The 22,348-nt window shown below is 52.0% G+C and overlaps 1 protein-coding gene and 1 long non-coding RNA gene across 4 annotated transcripts; one reads left to right on the forward strand and one right to left on the reverse strand.

Moving 5' to 3' along the window:
* The first annotated feature begins 2,419 nt into the window (after positions 1–2,419).
* Positions 2,420–21,713, forward strand: LOC139586407 (ataxin-2-like protein). The gene is made up of 19 exons (XM_071419746.1): positions 2,420–2,522; positions 3,454–3,478; positions 4,335–4,391; positions 6,313–6,384; positions 9,722–9,875; positions 10,856–10,965; positions 12,235–12,326; positions 14,909–15,151; positions 16,816–16,968; positions 17,714–17,757; positions 18,496–18,655; positions 18,886–18,946; positions 19,384–19,587; positions 19,685–19,748; positions 19,847–20,040; positions 20,417–20,612; positions 20,743–20,838; positions 20,942–21,287; positions 21,574–21,713. The coding sequence occupies exons 3-18, from the start codon at positions 4,365–4,367 to the stop codon at positions 21,280–21,282; spliced, it is 2,211 nt and encodes a 736-aa protein (XP_071275847.1). The 5' UTR covers positions 2,420–2,522; positions 3,454–3,478; positions 4,335–4,364; the 3' UTR covers positions 21,283–21,287; positions 21,574–21,713.
* Positions 15,450–16,634, reverse strand: LOC139586419 (uncharacterized). Of its 3 annotated transcripts, XR_011677776.1 has the most exons (4): positions 16,517–16,634; positions 15,756–16,058; positions 15,574–15,698; positions 15,452–15,518 (listed from the first exon to the last, which is right to left on the reverse strand). It is a non-coding gene; the product is annotated as an uncharacterized lncRNA (long non-coding RNA). The 3 variants fall into 3 exon arrangements; XR_011677774.1 differs by having other exon boundaries at positions 15,450–15,698; XR_011677775.1 differs by lacking the exon at positions 16,517–16,634 and adding an exon at positions 16,137–16,188 and having other exon boundaries at positions 15,450–15,698.
* Positions 21,714–22,348: the final 635 nt, after the last annotated feature.

The raw sequence follows: 22,348 nt of genomic DNA on the forward strand, positions 1-22,348 counted from the left end.
AGAGATTTTGAGAAAGAATTGGGAGATTTTGGGGCTTTTGGGGGAGATTTGGGGAATTTTGGGTCGAATTCGAGGGGTTTGGGGGCGATTTTGGGGGATTTGGGGAATTTCGGGTCAAAACCGAGGGAATTCCAGCGAAATTTGAGAGATTTTGGGTCGAATTCGAGGGGTTTGGGGGAGATTTTGGGGGGTTTTGGCTGAAATTTGGGTTTTGGGCCAAATTCGGGGGAATTTTGGCAAAATCCGAGAGGTTTGAGAGGTTTTGGGTCAAATTCGGGAGATTTTGGGGACGAATTGAGGGGTTTGAGGGAGGCTTGGGGCGGTTTTGGGTGAAATTTGGGGGATTTTGGGAACTGGGGGCAGTTTGGGGTGAATTTGGGGGGTTTTGGGGTGAATTTGGGGGGTTTTGGGGATTTTGGGGTGAATTTGGGGGATTTTGGGCCTCGGGTCGGGACCCCCCCCCCCGAGGGGCCGCTCATGGCGCCGGGGGGGGGCGGGGGGGGCGCTGGGAATGGGGGGAAAAAGGGGGAAAATGGGAAAAATGGGGAAAAAATATAAAAAAATGGGGGAAAAGGGAAAATCAAAGGGAAAAAATGGGGAGAAAAAGGGGGAAAAGGAGAAAAATGGGAAAAAATAAAAAATGGGGAAAAAGGGGAAATCAAAGGGGGAAAATGGGGAGAAAAAGGGGGAAATGGGAAAAATGGGGAAAATCAAATGAAAAATGGGGAAAAAGGGGAAATCAGGGAAAAATGTGGAGAAAAAGGAGGAAATGTGGAAAATAAAAGGAAAAAATGGGGGAGTAAAGGAAAAAAAGGGAAAATTTGGGGGAAATGGAGAAAAATGGAAAAAGGGGAAAAAATGGGGGGAAAATGGGGGGAAAGAGGAAAAATGGGGAAAAATTGAAAAAGAAAAGGGAAAAAAATGGGGGGAAAAGGGAAAAATAAAAGAAATAAAAGAAAAATTGAAAGAAAATGGAAAATAAAATAAAAAAAGGAAAATAAAAGGTGGAAAAATCGGGAAAAGGGAAAAAATGGGGAGGGAATGGGAAAAATTGTTGGGATGGGGAAAATGGGGAGAAAAATGGGGGAAAAAGGAAAATTAAATGGGAGAAGAGGGAGGAAAGGAGAAATGAAAAGGAAAAAAAGGAAAAAATTATTAAAAAACAGAAAATGAAGGAAAAAAAGGAAATAAATTGTGTCAAAGTGAGGGAGAGGCTCAAGAATTGGGGAGAGACCCCAAAAATTCATCAAACAGCCCCAAATCCGCCCCAAAATTCATCAAACAGCCCCAAATCCGCCCCAAAATTCATCAAACAGCCCCAAATCCACCCCTAAGTTCATCAAACAGCCCCAAAATTCATCAAACAGCCCCAAATCCCCCCAAAATTCATCAAACAGCCCCAAATCCCCTCCAAATCCTTAAATTCCCCCCAAATTCCCCCTAAAAATCCCAAGTTTTCCCCAAATTCCCCCAAAATCCTCAAATTTTCCCAAAAATCCCCCCCGAACCCCTCGTTCTCCTCCTCCCCCACCGCTGTCACCCCCCCGGGACCCCCCAAAATTCCCCAAATTCTCCAAAAAAAACCCCAAAAATTCCAAAAAATCCCGAAAAATCCCCAAATCCTGAAATCCCCCCAAAATATCCCAAAACCGCCCCGAACCTCCCCGGAGCCCCCGGTCTCTCCCTCCCCCTCTGCTGTCACCCCCCGGGACCCCCGAGATTCCCCAAAAATCCCCAGAAAATCCCAAAAAATCCCCAAATTCCCCGAATTCCCCCCAGATTCCGGGCGCTCACCATGGCGGCCCCGCCGGGTCCCGCTGGGTCCCGCTCGGTCCCGGGGGAGCTGCGGGGGAACCTCGGGGACCCCCGGGACCCCCCGGCCGCGCTTCCTCCTCCTCCTCCTCCTCCTCCTCCTCCTCACAGCCCCGCACGGCGCCGCTTCCGCTTCCGGGTTCTGCCCAGCGGGCGCCGCTTCCGCTTCCGGCCTTGGCCCCGCCCCTTCTGCGTGCGCCCCCTGGCGGCGCGGGGGAGCAAGGCGCGCTGGAGCCGCCGCGCATGCGCAGTCCCGAACGAAGGGACTATTTGACGCGGCGGAGGGGCGGATTTTGGGGCGAAACCGGGAGATTTCGGCAACGCGGTTGAAGAAGTGTGGGAGAACCCCACGCGAGGAAGCGGACGGAGGTGGTTTTGGGGGTTGGGATGGGTTTGAAGGGGGTTCGGAGCCGCCGGCGGAAGGATCCGCCATTGGGTTTGACGGCGGGAGCCGCGCGGATCCCTCCGCCCCTCAGGGCTCCGGCGCGGCCTCGGGCCCCGCGCAGCCCCAAAATCTCCGGAATCCGCCCCAAAATCCCCGCCGGGCCCCCCCCCCCCCGGCCATGCTGAAGCCGCCGCCGGCGCCGCCGCCCCCGGCCCCGCCCCGAACGGCCCCGAACGAGCCCCCGAGCCCCGGCGGGGGTGGGGGAGGGGCGGCCGAGGGGGCAGGGCCCGCGGGGGGGGGAGGGGCGGGGGGAGGGGGGCGGCAGGTGAGTGGGGGAGGGGCGGGGGGGGTGGGGGAGGGTTTGAGGGGATTTGGGAGATTTGAGGGGATTTGGGGAATTCTGAGGGGGTTTGAGGGGATTTGGGGAATTCTGAGGGGATTTGGGGAATTCTGGGGGGATTTGGGGAATTTGGGGCGTTTTGGGTGGGTTTGAGGGGATTTGGGGAATTCTGAGGGGGTTTGAGGGGATTTGAGGGGATTTGGGGCGTTTTGGGTGGGTTTGAGGGGATTTGGAGGTTTTTGAGGGAATTTGGGGGATTTTGAGGAGATTTTGGGGGGTTTGAGGGGTTTTGGGTCAATTTTGGGAGGATTTAAGGGATTTTGGGGGTGTTGGGGGTAATTTAAGGGGATTTTGGTGTTAACTAATGGGATTTAGGGCTGTTTTGGGGTTAATTGATGGGATTTTGGGAGGTTTTGGAGTCAGTTTGGGGGAATTTGGGTCACTTTGGGGAACTGGAGGGATTTCGGGGGTTTGGGGGTAAATTAATGGGAGTTTGGGGTTAAATAATGGGATTTTGGGAGGTTCTGGGGTTAATTAATGGGATTTTGGGGTTCATTGGTGGAATTTAGGGGCGTTTTGGGGTTAATTTAGGGGATTTTGGGGTTCATGGATGAAATTTAGAGGCGTTTTGGGGTTAATTTAGGGGATTTTGGGGTTAATTAATGGGATTTTGGGGTTCATGGATGGAATTTAGGGGCGTTTTGGGGTTAATTTAGGGGATTTTGGGGTTAATTAATGGGATTTTGGGGTTCATGGATGGAATTTAGGGGCGTTTTGGGATTAATTTAGGGGATTTTGGGTCACTCTGGGGATCCTGGGGCTCTCAGGTCTTTGGGGGGTTCCGGGTGGGATTTTGGGGTTCCCCAAATTTGGGATTTTCCCCCCTTTAACTCCCCCTGCCCCAATTCCTCTGCAGGGCCAACCCAGCGGGAAAATGCCCGGTAAGAAAATCCCAAAAAATCCCAAAAAAACCCCAAAAAAACCCCTCCAAAATCCACCCAAAAAACTGTCCCGAAAAACTCTCAAAAATCCTAAAAAATTTTCCCCAGAATTGAGAGAAAAATGCCCAAAAAAAACCCTAAAGAAACTTTAAAATCTTTACAGAAAATCCCCAAAATCTGCAGAACACCCTGGAAATAAAACCTCCAAAAATGCCCAAAAATCGTAAAAAACCCAAACCCCCCAAAATCCTGAAAAGCCTCTCCAGAAACTCCAAAAAGCCCAAAAAAACCCCAAACCCCCTCAAAAAAAACCCCCAAAAAATCCCCAAAAACCTCCCCAGAAACTCCCAAAAAAGCCCCAAAAAACCTCAAAAAAAATTTGAAAATAACCCGAAAAAAACCCCTAAAAATCCCCAAAACCCCTCAAAATAACCCTGAAAAAAATCCCTGAAAATCCCCAAAATCCCTCAAAATAACCCCAAGAAATCCCTAAAAAATTCCTAAAAAACCCCAAAATGATCCCGAAAAACATCCCTAAAAAACCCCAAAACCCCTTAAAATAACCCCCAAAAAATCCCTAAAAAATCTCTCTAAATAACCCCAAGAAAATCCCTAAAAACCCCCTCAAAATAACCCCAAAAAAATCCTTAAAAAACCCTGAAAAAATCCCTAAAGAACCCTGAAAAAAATCCCAAAAAATCCCTAAAAAACCCTGAAAAAAATCCCTAAAAATCCCCAAAACCCCTCAAAATAACCCCAAAAAAACCCCCAAAAAAATCCCTACAAATCCCCCAACCCCAGCAAACCCCAGAAGTCCCCAAAAGTCCCCAAAAGTCCCCAAATGTCCCCGGTGCAGGGCTCGGAGGGCGTGTACGGGAACGGGCGCATGCTGCACGTGCTGACGGCCGGCGTGGTGAGAGAGAAATGGGGCAAATTCCGGGGATTTTGGGGAATTCCAAATGGGGGACTGCGGGGGATGGGCGGGGAATTTTGGGGGATTTTTTGGGGATTTTTTGGGGGCTTTTTTGGAGATTTTTTTGGACTTTTTAGAGGGAATTTTTGGGGAATTTTTTGAGGATTTTTTAGGGAATTTTGGGGGATTTTTTAGGGAATTTTTGGGGAGTTCTTGAGGGCTTTTGGAGGGACTTTTTGGAGATTTTTTGGGGGATTTTTGGGGCATTTTGGGGGATTTTTGGAGATTTTTTGGGGGATTTTTGGGGATTTTTTGGGGAATTTTTGGGGATTTTTTGGAGAATTTTGGGAGATTTTTTGGGGAATTTTTAGAGGGATTTTTTGGGGAATTTTTGGGGATTTTTTGGAGAAATTTTTGGAGATTTTTTGGGGCAATTTTGGGGGATTTTTAGGGGAATTTTGGCGGAGATTTGGGGCCTTTTGGGATTTGTGGGAATTTGAGGTCACTGAGGGGTCACTGAGGGTCACTCGGGGTCATTCGGGGTCAGTGCTCACTCAGTGGTCACTCATTGGTCACTGTGGTCATTGGTCACTGTGGTCACTCATTGGTCACTCAGGGATGGTCATTGGTCACTGTGGTCACTCATTGGTCACTGTGGTCATTGGTCACTGTGGTCATTGGTCACTGTATGGTCACTCATTGGTCACTCAGGGATGGTCATTGGTCACTGTGGTCACTCATTGGTCACTCATTGGTCACTGTGGTCATTGGTCACTGTGGTCACTCATTGGTCACTCATTGTCCCCTGTGTGTCCCCAGGGCTCCCTGGCCCAGGTCTGTGTCCGCAGTGGGCACTCAGGGATGGTCACTCAGTGGTCAGTTGGTCACTCATTGGTCACTCCATGGTCACTCACTGGTCACTCCATGGTCACTCTGTGCCCCCAGGGCTCCCTGGCCCAGGTCCGTGTCCACAGTGGGCACTCTGTGGTCACTCTGTGGTCACTCAGGGATGGTCATTGGTCACTCAGTGGTCACTCAGTGGTCATTGGTCACTCGTTGGTCACTCAGGGATGGTCACTCAGTGGTCACTCATGGTCACTCTCTGTCCCCGTGTGTCCCCAGGGCTCCCTGGCCCAGGTCCGTGTCCGCAGTGGTCACTCAGGGATGGTCAATGGTCACTCTGTGCTCACTATGGTCACTCAGTGGTCACTGTGGTCACTCATTGGTCACTCAGTGGTCAGTTGGTCACTCTATGGTCACTCACTGGTCACTCCATGGTCACTCTGGTCACTCTCTGTCCCCAGGGCTCCCTGGCCCAGGTCTGTGTCCGCAGTGGGCACTCATTGGTCACTATGGTCACTCAGGGATGGTCAATGGTCACTCAGTGGTCACTCATTGGTCACTATGGTCACTCTGTGGTCACTGTGGTCACTCAGTGGTCACTCTGTGGTCACTCTATGGTCACTGTGGTCACTCAATGGTCAGTTGGTCATTGGTCAGTGGTCAGTTGGTCACTCTATGGTCACTCACTCTCTGTCCCCAGGGCTCCCTGGCCCAGGTCCGTGTGCGCAGTGGGCACTCAGGGATGGTCATTGGTCACTCAGTGGTCACTATGGTCACTCAGGGATGGTCACTCAGTGGTCAGTTGGTCAGTGGTCACTCATTGGTCACTCATTGGTCACTCAGGGATGGTCAATGGTCACTGTGGTCACTCATTGGTCACTCTATGGTCACTCTGTGTCCCCAGGGCTCCCTGGCCCAGGTCCGTGTCCGCAGTGGGCACTCAGTGGTCACTCAGGGATGGTCAATGGTCACTATGGTCACTCATTGGTCACTCTGTGGTCACTCTATGGTCACTGTGGTCACTCTGTGGTCACTCTATGGTCACTCTATGGTCACTCTGGTCACTCTGTGTCCCCAGGGCTCCCTGGCCCAGGTCCGTGTCCGCAGTGGCCGAACCTTCGAGGGCATCTTCAGAACCCTCAGCGCCCAGGTCAGTGACAATTAGCGCTAATTAATGACTAATTAACGGCTCATTAACCATCATTAACCATCATTAGCCTGCAACCACCCTAATTAACCCATCATTGACCTGCAATTAATCCCTCATTGACTAATTAACGACTCATTAACCTGCATTCCTCTCTCATTAACCTGCAACCACCCTTAATTAACTCTAATTGACCCCTAATTAACCCCTCATTAACCTGCAACCTCCCTTAATTAACCCCTCATTAGACTGCAATCACTGTTAATTAACCCCTCATTAACTCTGCATTCCTCTCTCATTAACCTGCAACCCCCCTAATTAACCCCTTGTTAACCTGCAATCAGTGCCAATTAACGACTAATTAATGACTAATTAGTGACTAATTAATGACTCATTAACCATCATTAACGGCTCGTTAACCCTCATTAACCATCATTAACCCTCATTAACCATCATTAACCCTCATTAACCCTCATTAACCCTCATTAACGGCTCATTAACCCTCATTAACCATCATTAACCCTCATTAACTGCTCATTAACCCTCATTAACTATAATTAACGGCTCGTTAACCCTCATTAACCACCATTAACGCTCATTAACTGCTCATTAACTGTCATTAACTGCCATTAACCATAATTAACAGCTCATTTAGACTCATTAACCATCATTAACCCTCATTAACTCTCATTAACCATAACTAATGATGAACTAATCTGCAACCACCCTTAATTAACCCCTCATTAATCTGCAATTAACCCCTCATTAACTAATTAACCTCTCATTAACCTGCAATCACCCTTAATTAACCCTAATTAACCACTAATTAACCTGCAACCCCCCCGATTAACCCCTCATTAACCTGCAATTAACCCCTCATTGAGGAATTAACGACTCATTGACCTGTAATTACCCTTAATTAACCCCTCATTAGCCTGTAACTATCCTTAATTAACTCCTCATTAATGCTGCATTCTCTCTAATTAACCTCTAATTACCCTTAATTAACCCTTCATTAATTCTGCATTCCTTTCTCATTAATCTGTAATTACCGTTAATTAACCCCTCATTGATCTGCAATTAACCCCTCATTAACCTGCAATTAACCTCTCATTAACCTGTAATTAGCCTTAATTGACCCCTCATTAACCTGCAATCATCCTTAATTAACCCCTCATTAACCTGCAATTAACCTCTCATTAACCTGTAATCAGCCCTAATTAACCCCTCATTAACCTGCAATTGACCTCTCATTAACCTGTAATTAGCCTTAATTGACCCCTCATTAACCTGCAATCATCCTTAATTAACCCCTCATTAACCTGCAATTGACCTCTCATTAACCTGTAATTAGCCTTAATTGACCCCTCATTAACCTGTAATCAGCCCTAATTAACCCCTCATTAACCTGCAATTAACCCCTCATTAACTAATTAACTCCTCATTAACCTGCAATCACCCTTAATTAACCCCTCATTGACTGTGCATTCCCCTCTCTAATTACCCTGTAATTGCCCTTAATTAACCTCTCATTAACTCCTCATTCCTCTCTAATGAACCTGTAATTACCCTTAATTAACCTCTCATTGATCCGCAATTAACCCCTCATTAACCTGCAATCAGCCCTAATTAACCTCTCATTGACCTGCAATTAACCCCTCACTGACTAATTAACGACTCATTAACCTGTAATTACCCTTGATTAACCCTCCATTAACTCTGCATTCTTCTCTAATTAACTTGCAATTACCCTTAATTAACCTGCAATGTTCCCCCCCCCGTTATTTCCCTTTTTCCCCATTTTTCCCCTTATTTCCCATTTTTAACCCTTTTTGTCCCATTCTTTCCCATTTTTAACCCTTATTTCCCCATTTTTTACCCCTTTTTCCCCATTTTCCCCGTTTTTAACCCTTTTTACCCCTTTTTCCCTTTTTCCCCATTTTTAACCCTTATTTCCCCATTTTTCCCCTTTTTCCCCATTTTTCCCCTTTTTCCCCCTTTTTTAACCCTTTTCCCAATTTTTTCCCCATTTTCCCCCTTTTTTCCCATTTTTCCCCTTTTTCCCCATTTTTCCCCTTATTTCCCATTTCTTCCCCTTATTTCCCATTTTTAACCCATTTCCCCAGTTATTCCCCCATTATTTCCCATTTTTTAACCCTTTTTCCCCATTTTTAACCTTTTTTTTTCCCCATTTTTAACCCTTATTTTCCCCATTTTTCCCCCATTTTTCCTTCCCCTTTTCCCCCCCATTTTCCCCATTTTTCCCCTTTTCCCCCTTTTTTAACCCTTTTCTCCATTTTTTCCCCATTTTTCCTTCCCCTTTTCCCCCATCATTCCCCGTTTTTAACCCTTTTCTCCCGTTTTTAACCCTTTTCCCCATTTTTCCCCTTATTTCCCATTTTTAACGCCTTTTCCCATTTTTGCCCTTATTTCCCCATTTTTAACCCTTTTTCCCCATTTTTCCCCTTTTTCTCCATTTTTAACCCTTTTCCCCCATTATTCCCCCATTATTTCCCATTTTTAACCCTTTTTTCCTTTCCCCCTGTTTTCCCCAGTTTTTTCCTGTTATTTCCCATTTTTAACCCTTTTTTCCCATTTTTTCCCCTTTTCCACATTTTTAACCCTTGTTCCCCCATTTTTAACCCTTTTTTCCCCATTCTTTCCCATTTTTAACCCATTTTCCCCCTTATTTCCCCATTTTTTAACCCTTTTTCCCCCATTATTTCCCATTTTTAACCCTTTTTCCCCATTTTCCCTCTTTTCCCCATTTTTCCCCTTATTTCCCTTTTTTAACCCTTATTTCCCATTTTTAACCCTTTTCCCCTATTTTAAACCCTTCTTCCTCATTTTTCCCCATTTTTCACCCTGATTTCCCCATTTTTTCCCCTTTTCCCCATTTTTAACCCTTTTTCCTCATTTTCCCCGTTATTTCCCATTTTTAACCCTTTTCCCCATTTTAACCCTTTTCCCCCTTTTTCCCCATTTTTAACCATTTTTTCCCCATTTTTCCTTCCCCTGTTTCCTCCCTATTTTCCCCCATTTTTAACCCTTTTCCCCCATTATTCCCCCATTATTTCCCATTTTTAACCCTTTTTTCATTCCCCCTTTTTTCCCCAGTTTTTTCCTGTTATTTCCCATTTTTAACCCTTTTTCCCATTTTTCCCCCATTTTTCCTTCCCCTTTTCCCCTCTATTTTCCCCCATTTTTCCCCATTATTTCCCCATTTTTTCCCCCATTTTCCCCCATCATTTCCCCCCATTTCCCCCATTTTCCCGCCCATTATCCCCCATTATCCCCATTTTTAACCCATTTTTCCCGTTTTTCCCGTTTTTGGCCCCAGTTTGAGCTGGCCCTGGACGCCGTTCACCGCCGCCCCTCCCCCGCCCCGGGGCCGCCGCCCCTCCCCCGCCGCGAGGACCTCGTGGACACGATGGTGTTCAGGGCCCTGGACGTGGTGACCCTGACACTGAGGGACATCAGTTTTACCAAAAACGGTGAAATTCTGGGGTGAAAAACGGAGATTTTGGGAAAAAACGTGAAATTTCTGTGAAAAACAGCGAATTTTGGGTCAAAATCCCACAATTTGGGGCTGGAATCAGGGCTGGGTGTTCAGGGCCCTGGATGTGGTGACCCTGACACTGAGGGACATCAATTTGACCAAAAACGGTGAAATTCTGGGGTGAAAAATGGAGATTTTGGGAAAAAACGCGAAATTTCTGTGAAAAAACCTCAAATTTCTGTGAAAATCCCTGAATTTGGGGCTGGAATCAGGGCCTGGGGTGTTCATGGTGACCCTGACCCTCAGGGACATCAGTTTGACCAAAAACGGTGAAATTCTGGGGTGAAAAATGGAGATTTTGGGAAAAAACCCCAAATTCCTGTGAAAAATCCCAAATTTTGGGTCAAAATCCCCATTTTGGGCTGAAATCCGGGGATTTGGGGCATTCAAAGCTTTGGGCATTGGGGTGTTCACATTGGGACACCCGGAATTGACCAAAAATGGAGAAATTCTGGGGCTAAAAACGGAGATTTTGGGAAAAAAACCCAAATTTCCATCAGAAACCCCCATTTTGGGCTGAAATTGGGGTTTTTTGGGTTGAAATTGGGGTTTTTGGGGCACTTTGGGTTGAAATTGGGGTTTTGGGGCACTTCCGGGTTTTTGGGATGAATTCGAATTTTGGGGATTTTGGGGGCATTTTTCTCACGGAATTTTTGGGGGAATTTTTCATTGAATTTTGGGCAATTTTGGGGCATTTTCCCCTCAATTTTGGGGCATTTTTTGCTGAAATTTGGGGCATTTTCCTTTGAATTTTGGGGATTCTGGAGAATTCCTGATTTTGCCCAAAATCCCTGGATTTCTCCTCAATTTTGGGGCCTTTTCCCCTCAATTTTGGGTCCTTTTCCCCCGAATTTCGCGGATTCTGCCCCGTTTCTGATTTTGCCCAAAACCCCCGGGTTTCTCCCCAATCCTCAGAGCAGCTGCCGGGCGGGGCCGGGCCCAGGCTGAACGGGGAGCGCCCGGAGAAGGTTCTGGAACGCTGGGAGGGCGATGGCGACGATGGGGACGAGCTGGACCCGGAGCTGGTAACGGGGGGACCCAAAATCGCCCGAATTCCACCCAAAACGGCCCCACGGTTCCGTTTTCCCCTTTTGTCCCAAAATCCCCGGTTTTTCCCCCATTTTTCCCCCATTATTCCATTTTTCCCATTATTCCATTTTTCCCATTATTCCCATTTTTCCCATTTTTCCCAAAATCCCCGGTTTTTCCCCCATTTTTCCCAAAATCCCCATTTTTCCCTCCATTATTCCATTTTCCCCATTATTTCCATTTCCCCCATTTTTCCCAAAATCCCCATTTTTTCCCCCCATTTTTCCCCCCATTTTCCCCCCATTATTCCATTTTTCCCATTTTTCCCCAAATCCCCGTTTTTTCCCCCATCAAATCCCCGTTTTTTCCCCCATTTTTCCCCAAATCCCCGTTTTTCCCCCCATTATTCCATTTTCCCCAATTTGCCCAAAATCCCGTTATTTTACCCCATTATTCCCAGTCCAACGGCTGGGACGCAGCTGAGATGTTCAGTTTTTCCCATTTTTTCCCAAAATCCCCGTTTTTTCCCCCATTATTCCATTTTCCCCATTTTCCCATTTTATCATTTTGCCCAAAATCCCCGTTTTTCACCCCATTTTCAGTCCAACGGCTGGGATGCAGCCGAGATGTTCAGTTTTTCCTGTTTTCCCCCATTTTTCCCCAAATCCCCGTTTTTTCCCCCATTATTCCATTTTTCCCATTATTCCATTTTTCCCATTTTTGCCCAAAATCCCCGTTTTTACCCCAATTTCAGTCCAACGGCTGGGACGCTGCCTCCATGTTCCGTTTCATTTCCCATTATTCCATTGTCCCCAAATCCCCGTTTTTTCCCCCATTATCCCATTTCCCCCATTATCCCATATTTCCCATATTTTCCATATTCCCATTTTTGCCCAAAATCCCCGTTTTTCACCCCATTTTCCCATAGTCCAACGGTTGGGACGCTGCCTCCATGTTCCGTTTCATTTCCCATTATTCCATTATCCCATTTTCCCCATTTTTTCCCCCATTATCCCATTGTCCCCATTATCCCATATTTCCCATATTTCCCATTTTATATTTTTGCCCAAAATCCCCGTTTTTTACCCCAATTCCAGTCCAACGGTTGGGACGCTGCCTCCATGTTCCGTTTCATTTCCCATTATCCCATTATCCCCATTTTCCCCCATTATCCCATTATCCCCATTTCCCCCATTATCCCATCATTCCATATTTTCCATTATTCCCATTTTGCCCAAAATCCCCGTTTTTTACCCCAATTCCAGTCCAACGGCTGGGACGCTGCCTCCATGTTCCGTTTCCACGAGCGGCTCCTGGGCGTGCGCAGCTCCTTCGACTCCAGCCTGGCCCCCTACACGTGAGAATTGGGGCAAATTCCGGGGGTTTTGGGAAAAACGGGGGATCTGGGGGGTTTGGGGAGGTTTTGGGGATTTTTGGGGTTTTTTGTGATTTTTTGGGAGTTTTTTGGGCTTTTTTCAGGTGTTTTTGGGGATTTTGGGGTTTTCTGTGTTTTTTTTTTTGTGACTTTTTTAGGGGTTTTTTCGGGGTTTCTTTGGGGTTTTTTTCGGTTTTTTTTTGGGGATTTTTTGGGGTGTTTTGGGGGTTTTTTTGGGGTTTTTTTTTTTTGGGTTTTTTTTTGGGGAATTTTTCGGGTTTTTTTAGGGGTTCTTTTCGGGATTTTTTTCAGGTTCTTTTGTGGTTTTTGGGGTTTTTTTCGGGTTTTTTTTGGGTGATTTTTTTTGGGTTTTTTTTGGGTTTTTTTTGGGTTTTTTGTGATTTTTGGGGTTTTTTTTGGGGCTTTTTTGGGGGATTTTTTTGGGGTTTTTTTGGGGGGCTTTTTTGGGGTTTTTTGGGTTTTTTTCTGGTGATTTTTTGGGGGTTTTTTGGGGATTTTTTTGTGATTTTTTGAGGTTTTTTGGAGTGTTTTCGGGTTTTTTTCAGGTTTTTCTCGGTTTTTTTTTGAGGGGTTTTTGAGGGGTTTTTTGGTTTTTTTTGTTTTTCTTTTTTTAATTTTTTAATTTTTTAGGGTTTTTTTTGGGGTTTCTCCAGGGGTTTTTGGGCATTCTTTTTTTGGGTGTTTCCTTGGGTTTTGGGCTCTATTTTTCGGGTTTTTGGGGTGGTTTTTGGGGGTGTTTTCTTGGGTTTTTGGGCTCAATTTTGGGGATTTTGGGCTCTATTTTTGGGGGTTTGGGGTGGTTTTTTTGGGGGGTTTTCTTGGGTTTTTGTGCTGTATTTTGCGGGTTTTGGAGTGTTTTTTTGGGGTGATTTTTTGGGATTTTTTGAGATGGTTTTTAGGGGTTTTTTGGAGGGTTTTTGGGGTAGTATTGGGGTTTTTTTGAGGGTGTTTCTTTGGGCTTTTGGGCTGTATTTTTCAGGGTTTTGGGGTGGTTTTTTTGGGTGTTTTTTTGGTTTTTGGGCTCTATTTTTGGGAGTTTTGGTCTGTATGTTGGGTGGTTTTTGTGGTGGTTTTTTGGGGTGCTTTTTGGGTTTTTGGCTCTATTTTTCAGGGTTTTGGGGTGGTTTTTTTGGGATGTTTTTTTTGGGTTTTTGGGCTCTATTTTTGGGAGTTTTGGTCTGTATGTTGGGTGGTTTTTGTGGTGGTTTTTTGGGGTGCTTTTTGGGTTTTTGGGCTCTATTTTTCAGGGTTTTGGGGTGGTTTTTTGGGGTGTTTTCTTGGGTTTTTGGGCTCTATTTTTGGGGTTTTTGGGGCGGTTTTTGGGCTCAATTTTTGAGGGTTTTGGGCTCAATTTCTGGGGGGTTTTGGGCTGTATTTTGGGATATTTTGGGCTCTATTTTTGGGTGTTTTGGGCTCTATTTTTGGGGTTTTTGGGCTCTATTTTTCAGTGTTTTTGGGCTGTATTTTGGGGTATTTTGGGTTTTATTTTTGGGGGTTTTGGGCTATATTTTGGGCATTTTTGGGCTGTATTTTTCGGGGTTTTGGGGTGGTTTTTGAGGGTGTTTTCTGGGGGTTTTGGGCTCTATTTTTGGGGGTTTTTGGGCTGTATTTTTGGGGTATTTTGGGCTCTATTTTTGGGGTTTTGGGGCGGTTTTGGGCTCAATTTTTGAGGGTTTTGGGCTCAATTTCTGGGGGTTTTGGCTGTATTTTGGGATATTTTGGGCTCAATTTTCGGTATTTTGAGCTGTATTTTGGGGTATTTTGGGCTCTATTTTTTCGGTGTTTTGTGCTCTATTTTTGGGATTTTGGGCCTCTGTTTTTGGGGGTTTTGGCTCAATTTTCGGTATTTTTGGAGCTGTATTTTTGGGGTATTTTCGGGCCGTTTCCCAGCCGATTTCCTCGGGGTTTTTTGGGCTGAATTGAGGGGATTTTGGGTTTTTAACCCTTTAGGGTGCCCCTGGTCCGTGAGGATAGCGCCTCCTGGCGGCAGCGCCTGGCCCGGGCAGATTTGGGTGTTTTGGCTCTTTTTGGGGCATTTCCCAGCGGATTTTTGGGTTTTTTTGGGACCTTTTTTGGGGTTTTGAGATGGATTTTTGGGGTGGTTTTTTGGGATTTTTTGAGATTTTTTGGGGTTTTTTTTTTGAGGGTTTTTGGGGTAGTATTGGGGTTTTTTTGGGAGTGTATTTTTGAGGTTTTTGGGCTCTATTTTTGGGGTTTTTGGGCTCTATTTTTGGGGGTTTTGGGGTGGTTTTTTTTGGGGTGTTTTCCTTGGGTTTTTGGGCTCTATTTTTCAGGGTTTTGGGATGGTTTTTTGGGGTGTTTTCTTGGGTTTTCGGCTCTATTTCTCAGTGTTTTTGGGCTCTATTTTTGGGGATTTTTGGGCTCTATTTTTCGGTATTTCGAGCTGTATTTTTGGGGTATTTTTGGGCCGTTTTCAGTCGTTTTTGTGCCGGGGTTTTCGGGGCGCCTTTGGCCGTTTCCCAGCCGATTTCCTCGGGGTTTTTTGGGCTGAATTCAGGGATTTTGGGTTTTTAACCCTTTAGGGTGCCCCTGGCCCGTGAGGACAGCGCCTCCTGGCGGCAGCGCCTGGCCCGGGAGATCGAGGCCCTGCCCGGGCATCGCCTGCGGGCGGCGCTGGAGGACGACGAGGCCGAGGGGGGGCGGAGCCTGCGCCAGGCCACGCCCCCCGCCGCGGACACGCCCCCTCCGCTGGCAGCCACGCCCGGGCCTGGCCACGCCCACCCGGGCTCGGGGAGGGACAGCCCAGGAGGGGGCGCCACGCACAGGTGGGAAAGGAGGGGAAATGGGGGCAAAAATCACCCGAAATCAACCCAAAATCAACACGAAATCAACACTAAAAATCACCCAAAAATCACCCGAAATCAACCCAAATCAACACGAAAAATCACCCAAAATTCACCCAAAATCAACACTAAAAATCACCCAAAAATCACCCAAAATCAACACGAAAATCACCCAAAATTCACCCAAAATCAACCCAAAATCAACACTAAAATCACCCAAAATTCACCTGAAAATTCACCCGAAATTCACCCAAATTAACCCGAAAAATCACCCAAATTCACCCAAAATCAGCCCAAAATCACACTAAAAATCACCCAAAATTCACCCAAAATCAACCCAAAAATTCACCTGGAACTGACCCAATATCAACCTGAAATTCACCCAAATTCGCCCGAAAATTCACCTGGAACTGACCCAAAATCAACCCGAAAATCACCCAAAATTCACTCAAGAATTCACCTGGGATTGACCCAAAATCAACCCAAAATTCAACCTAAAAATCAACCCAAAAATCAACCCAAAATTCACCTAAAAATCAACCCAAAAATCAACCCAAAATTCACCTAAAATCAACCCAAAATTCACCCCAAATCAACCCAAAAATTCACCTGGAATTGAACCAAGAATCAACCTGAAACTCACCCAAAATCAACCTGAAATTCACCCCAAAATTCCCTGGAACTGACCCAAAGTCAACCTGAAAATCACCCAAAATTCACTCAAGAATTCACCCGGAATTGACCCAAAATCAACCCCAAATTCACCCAAAATCTACCCAAAAATTCACCTGGAACTGACCCAAAATCAACCCGAAAATCACCCAAAATTCACTCAAAAATTCACCCGGAATTGACCTAAAATCAACCCCAAATTCACCCAAGAATTCACCTGGAACTGACCCAAAATCAACCCCAAATTCACCCAAAATGAACCCAAAAATCATTCAAAATTCACCTGAAAATTCACCTGGGATTGACCCAAAATCAACCCCAAATTCACCCGAAATTCACCCCAAAATACACCTGGAACTGATCCAAATTCAACCCGAAAATCACCCAAAATTCACCCCAAATTTCACCTGAATTAACCCAAAATCAACCTAAAATTCACCCAAAATCAAACCAAAAATTTACCTGGAATTGACCCAAAATCAACCCCAAATTCACCTAAAATCAACCCAAAAATCATGCTAAATTCACCCAAAAATTCACCTGGGATTTACCCAAAATCAACCCGAAAATTCACCTGGAACTGACCCAAAATCAACCCCAAATCAACCCAAAAATTCACCTGGAAATGACCCAAAATCAACCCGAAAAACACCCAAAATTCACTCAAAAATTCACCCGGAACTGACCCAAAATCAACCCCAAATTCACCCCAAAACTGACCCGAAATTTTCTCAAAATCCAACCAAAACTCCGCCCAAAATTCACTTAAAGTTCACCTGAATTTCCACCAAAATTCCCCCGAAATTCCCCCAAAATTTACCCCAAAATTTACCCCAAATTTACCCCAAATTTACCGCAAATTTCCCCCCAAATTCCCCCGAATTCACCCAAATTTACCCCAAAATTCCCCCAAATTTCCCCCCCAATTCCCCTCCCCCGCCGCTGACCTTTGCCCTCTCCCCTCCCCCCCCCAGGGAGAAGCCGCCGCCCCTCCCCCCGCAGAGGGGGCGGGGCCTGGGGGGGGCCCCCGCGCTGCCCCCGGGGCGGGGGAGGGGCGGGGCCAAGGCCGGGGGGCGGGGCCGCGGTTGGCTCCGCCCCTTCCCCACAGCGAGCCCGGCTGGAGCAAGGTGAGGGGGGAGGGGCTAAAAGGGGAGGGGCTAAAAAGGGGATGGGAGTAAAAGGTGGGGGAGGGGCTTGAATGGATGGTGAGGGGCTTGAGGGGTGGGGAGGGGTTAAAAACGTGGGGGTGGGGCTTAAAGTGAGGGGGAGGGTTTAAGGGTGTGGGAGGGGCCTAAAGGTCTGGGGGAGGGGCTTAAGGATGGAGGAGGAGGGGCTTGAATGGTGGGGGTGGGGGCTCAGGGTTTAGGGGAGGGGCCTAAAGGAGTGGGGGAGGGGATTTTTGAGAATGGAGGGCCTGGGGTCGGGGGCGGAGCCTCCTGACCCCTCCCCCCGCCCCCTTTGCCCCTCCCCCTTTCCAGGCCCCCCCGGACGTCGCCCCAATCCCAGCGGCCCCTGCGAGGGGGGGGGAGGGGCCAGGGCGGGGCCGGGGGCGGGGCCGCCCCTCCCCCCGCCCCTCCCCCCCGCAAGGGCCGAGGCGCCCCCGCCGGGGGTGGGGGGGGAGGGGCGGCCCCGGGAGCCCCGCCCTCCCTTCCCCTCCCCCAACAAAGGAGGCTCCGCCCCCTCCCCCTCCCCCCGGCCCTCCCCCCACCCCCCCGGAGCCGCCCGAGACCCCCCGGAAAGGTGAGGGGGGGGAGGGGCAAAGGGGGGAGGCCCCGCCCACCCGAACAAGAAAGGGGCGGGGAAAGGGGCGGGGCTTCGGTGCTGCCCCTCCCCCTCCCCCCATGCGGAGCTGACCCCGCCCCTCCCCCACAGGAGGCGGAGCCCGGAGCCGGGAGGAGCAGCGGGGGATGGGCAAGGTGGGGGCGGGGCAAAGGAAAAGGGGGAGGAGCCAAAACGGGGGGGAGGGGCCAAATAAAAGGGGGGGGGGAAGGGAGGGGGAAGATTGGGGTGGGGGAGGGGCGGAATGGGGGTGGGGGAGGGGCGGGGTTCGGGGGTTTTTGGGGATGGTTTTGGGTCATTTTGGGTCGGTCTTGGTGATTTTCAGCTCTTTGGGGTTTTTGGGGTTATTTCGATTCATTTCATGGATTTTGGGGTCATTTTGGGGCTGTTTGGCAGTTTCGGGTCACTTTTGGCCATTTTTGGGAACTTGGGGCAGTTTTGGATGATTTTGTTCAATTTGGATTCATTTGGTTCGTTCTGGGGTCACTTTTGGGTTCACATCAGCGATTCTGGGGACGTTTTTGGGTATTTTAGACCATTCCATTAATTTTGGTTAATTGGGTCCATTTTGGGGTCATTTTTGGGGGTTACTTTGGGTCATTTTTTGGGTCATTATTGATTCATTTTTTGGGTCATATTTGGGTCACTTTTGAGGTCATTTTTGGTTCATTTTTGTGGTCATTTTGGGGTCATTTTGGGTAATTTTTGGGGTCATTTTTTGGCTCATTTTAGGGTCATTTTAGAGTCATTTTTTGGGTCATTTTAGGGTCATTTTGGGGTCATTTTTTGGGCCATTTTTGGCTCATTTTGGTTCATTTTCCCCTCCCATTTTTCCCCATTTTCTCCCCATTTTTTTCTCTCCCCTCCCCCCCCAGGTCCCCCCGGAGCCGCCCCCGCCCCTCCCCCCGCCCCGCGCCCCTCCCCCCTCCCCCCCCGCGGGGGTGGGGGCGGGGCCGGGAGGGGGCGGGGCCAGCGCGACCCCCCCGGGGAGCCCCCCGGGGTGGGGGAGGGGAAGGAGGAGGCGCCGGTGTCGGAGTGAGTGGGGGAGGGGCCGGAAACGGGAGGGAGGGGCCGGAAACGGGGGGGGGGAGGGGCCACAGGGGATGGGGGGAGGGGCAGGATCCCAATTTTGGCCGTTTTGACCCCAAATTTTGGGGGCGTGGTTTCCCGGCCGGGGGTGGGGGAGGGGCTAAGGGGGGGAGGGGAGGTGCGGCCCCTCCCCCCCCCAGGGTCTGACCCCGCCCCCTCCCCTCCCCTCCCCCCAGGCAGGTGAAGCGCTCGAGGCTGAACCCGAACGCGAAGGAATTCAGCCCTGGGCGGGGCCTGGTGAGAGGGGCGGGGCCTGAGAGGGGGCGGGGCCTGGTGAGAGGGGGGAGGGGCTAAAAGGAAGGGGGAGGGGTTAAAGGAAAAGGGGGAGGGGCTGAGAAATGCAAAAGGGAAAGGGTGGGGGAGGGGCTGGAAAAAAGGGGGAGGGGCTAAAAGGAAATGGGGAAGGGTCAGGAGTGGGGGAGGGGTTAATTGGGTGGGGGAGGGGGTGAGAAAGGGGAGGGGTTACAGAGCGGGGGGAGGGGCTAAAATAGGGAGGGTCTGAGGGGGGGGCGGGGCCAAGGGGTGGGGGAGGAGCCTGAAGGTGGGGGAGGGGCCGAGGAATGCGTTGGGCGTGGCTGGAGGGGGGAGGGGCGGGGTTGACTCATTGTGGGCGTGGCCGCGGCGATTCCGGACCTTTCTGACCCCGCCCCCTTTTTCCTCTCGCCCCTCCCCAGGCCAAGGCCCCGCCCAGCGCCGCCCCCTCCCCCACGCCCCGCCCCTCCCCCACCATGGGGGTGCTGCCGGGAGGGGGAGGGGCAGCAGCAGCGGCCGCAGGGGGCGGGGCCGGGGGCGGGGCGGGGGCGGGGCTTTACCCGGCCCCTCCCCCCCACTACATCTCCTACATCCCCCAGCTCCACGTGGGCCCCGCCCCCGTCCAGGTGAGTGACGGGAAAGGGGGCGGGGCCAGGACAGAGGGAGGCGGGGATTGGGGAAGGGGGCGTGGCCTGTACTGACCCCGCCCCCTTTTGCCCCCAGCCCCCCCAGCTTTTCCCGTTCCCAGTTTCCGGCTCCGCTTCCGGAAAATTCCGCGGGGCCAAAGGTGAGCCCCGCCCCTCCCCCCCCCAAAAGGGATTGGGCTCCGTGCCAGCCCCGCCCCCATCTCTGACTCCGCCCCCTTTTGTCCCCTCCCCCCTCCAGGCTCGCCCCTCCCCCCCCGGAGCGACGCCCACCCCGCCCCCGGCTCGGCCCCGCCCCCGCTGGTGGCCGCCCCTCCCCCGCCCTTCTCCTCCTTCATCTCCTTCGGGCCCCCCCAGGGCTTCGGGGCGGGGGGGGGAGGGGCCCCCCCGGGACCGCCCCCCCCGCTGGTGCCGCCCCTCCCCCACTACCAACAGGTGACCAATGGGAGAAAAGGGGGGGAGGGGGGAGGGGTTAGGAGTGGGGGAGGGGCTTGAAATATGGAGGGGGAGGGGATAAAGGGTGGGGGAGGGGCTTTGGGTGGGGAGGAGGGGCTAAAAGTAACGGGGGGTGGAGCTGAGGGTGGGGGAGGGGCCAAGTTTGGGGTGGGGGAGGGGTCAAAATGTGTTTGAGGAGTGGGGGAGGGGCAGAAAACTTTGGGGGCGGGGCTCTGAATATTTATGAGGGTGGGGGATGGGCTCTGAATATTGATGAGGGTGGGGGCGGGGCTCTGAAGCCCTCCATGAGTGGGGGATGGCTCAGCCCCGCCCCCTGACCCCCTGACCCCGCCCCTTTTCGCCCCTCCCCCCCCAGCCCGTGTTCGCCCCGATGCTCCCGGGCAGCCCCAGGCTCCTCCCCCCGCCCCACCAGGGCCCCGCCCACCACCACCACCCCTCCCCCACCGCGCTGGTGGGCGGGGCCGCCCCCGCCCCGCCCCCTCCGGCAGCGGCACCGCCCTTCGCCCCGCCCCCTCCGCCGGAGGCTCCGCCCCCTCCGCAGCCGCTCTACGGTGAGAGCCGCCCCTCCCCCGCCCCGCCCCCAATTCCGGTTTATTCGGGGGGGGAGGGGAGGGGGCGGGGCCTGGCCCCTCCCCCCCCCTTCCCCCCTCGCTGGTTTCTGACCCCGCCCCTCCCCCACAGCCGCCGTGCACCCGCCCTTCCCCCCCCCCCCAGCTCGGCCCCTCCCCCACCCCCGCGGGGGGGTCCAACCCCGCCCCCACGGCCTCACCTGGGCAGGTAAGGACCCAAACCATGGGGGGGGGAGGGGTTTAAAGGGGGAGGGGGCGGGGCCTGGCCCCTCCCCCCCGCCTGACCCCGCCCCTCCCCCGCTCTGTTCCAGCACGGAGGAGGCCCCGCCCCCGCCCCTCCCCCCCCCCGCCCCGGGGCTGTTCCTGGGCGCCGCCCCCGCCCCTCCCCCACCCGCGGCCCCTCCCCCCCAACCCCCACCCAACCCCTCGGGAGGCTCCGCCCCCGCCCCTCCCCCCTCGGCCCCGCCCCCTCCCGCGGGAGCCGCCCCCGCCCCTCCCCCACCCCCGCCCGGCGCCGCCCCCTCCCCCCAGGGCGGCTTCGGCCCCGCCCCTGCCCCGCCCCAGGCCCCGCCCCCGCCGCAGGGGGGAGGGGCCGCCCCTCCCCCGCCCCCGGCCGTGTTCACGCTGCATCACCATGGATACGGTCACGTGAGCCAGGTGGGGGAGGGGAAACATCGGGAATTGGGGGTGGGGGAGGGGAGGAAAATTTGGGATTCTGGGGGTGGGGGAGGGGCTGGGAGTGGAGGGGGGGGGAGGGGAGAAAAATTTTGGGGGAAAAAAATGCGGAATATGGAGGGGGAGGGGCAATGGGGGAGGGGATCAAAAATTGGGGGAAAAAAGGAAAAAATTGCGGGGTGGGGGAGGGGCCGGGCAGGGGCGGGGCTTTGGCTTCTCTCGGCTTTGGGGGGCGGGGCCTCGGTGACCCCCTCCCCCTCCCCCCCAGCCCCACGTGCCCGGCCCCGCCCATCCCCCCCCCCCAGGTGATGCTGCTCCACGCCCCTCCCCCACCCCAGGCCCCGCCCCAGCCCGGGGGGGGCGCGGTGGGGGTGGGGCCGAGCCCCGCCCCCTTCGGCTTCATCGGCCACGCCCCAGGTGAGGATGGGGGCGGGGCCAAAGGGGGGGGAGGGGCTGGGGTGGGGGAGGGGCTGAGGCCTCGGGGGGGCACCCTGGGGTCACTCCAGGGTCAGGGGTCACTCCAGGGGTCATTCAAAGGTCAGGGGTCATTGAGAGGTCACTCTGGGGTCACTCTGGGGTCAGGGGTCATTTTTGGGTCACCCTGGGGTCATTCCAAGGTGAATTTGGGGTCATTTTGGGGTCACTCTGGGGTCATTCAGAGGTCATGGGCCCCTCAGGGTTGGTCGGGGGTCACTTTGGGGTCAGAGGTCACTCAGGGTCATGCCGGGGGTCACCAAGGGTCAGGGGTCACTCGGGGTGACATTGGGGTCATACAGGTCAGAGGTCACTCATGGTCACCCCGGGGTCATTCAGGGGTCCCTCAGGGGTCAGAGGTCACCGCCCCTCCCCCTCCCCCCCGTGCTGACCCCGCCCCCTCTGCCCCTCCCCCAGTTCAGTCCCAGCAGCTCCAGTTCCACCCCCCCGGGAACTGACCCAGGACACAGGAGGGGGAGGGGCGGCCCCGGGAGGGGGAGGGGCGGCCCCCCCGAGTGGGGGAGGGGCCTCTCACCCCTCCCCCCACCCCCCCGGCTGGCCCCGCCCCT

This window comes from Agelaius tricolor, unplaced genomic scaffold (genome assembly GCF_023055355.1).
Source record: "Agelaius tricolor isolate 1412-34295 unplaced genomic scaffold, bAgeTri1.0.p SCAF_117, whole genome shotgun sequence".
Taxonomy (NCBI): domain Eukaryota; kingdom Metazoa; phylum Chordata; class Aves; order Passeriformes; family Icteridae; genus Agelaius; species Agelaius tricolor.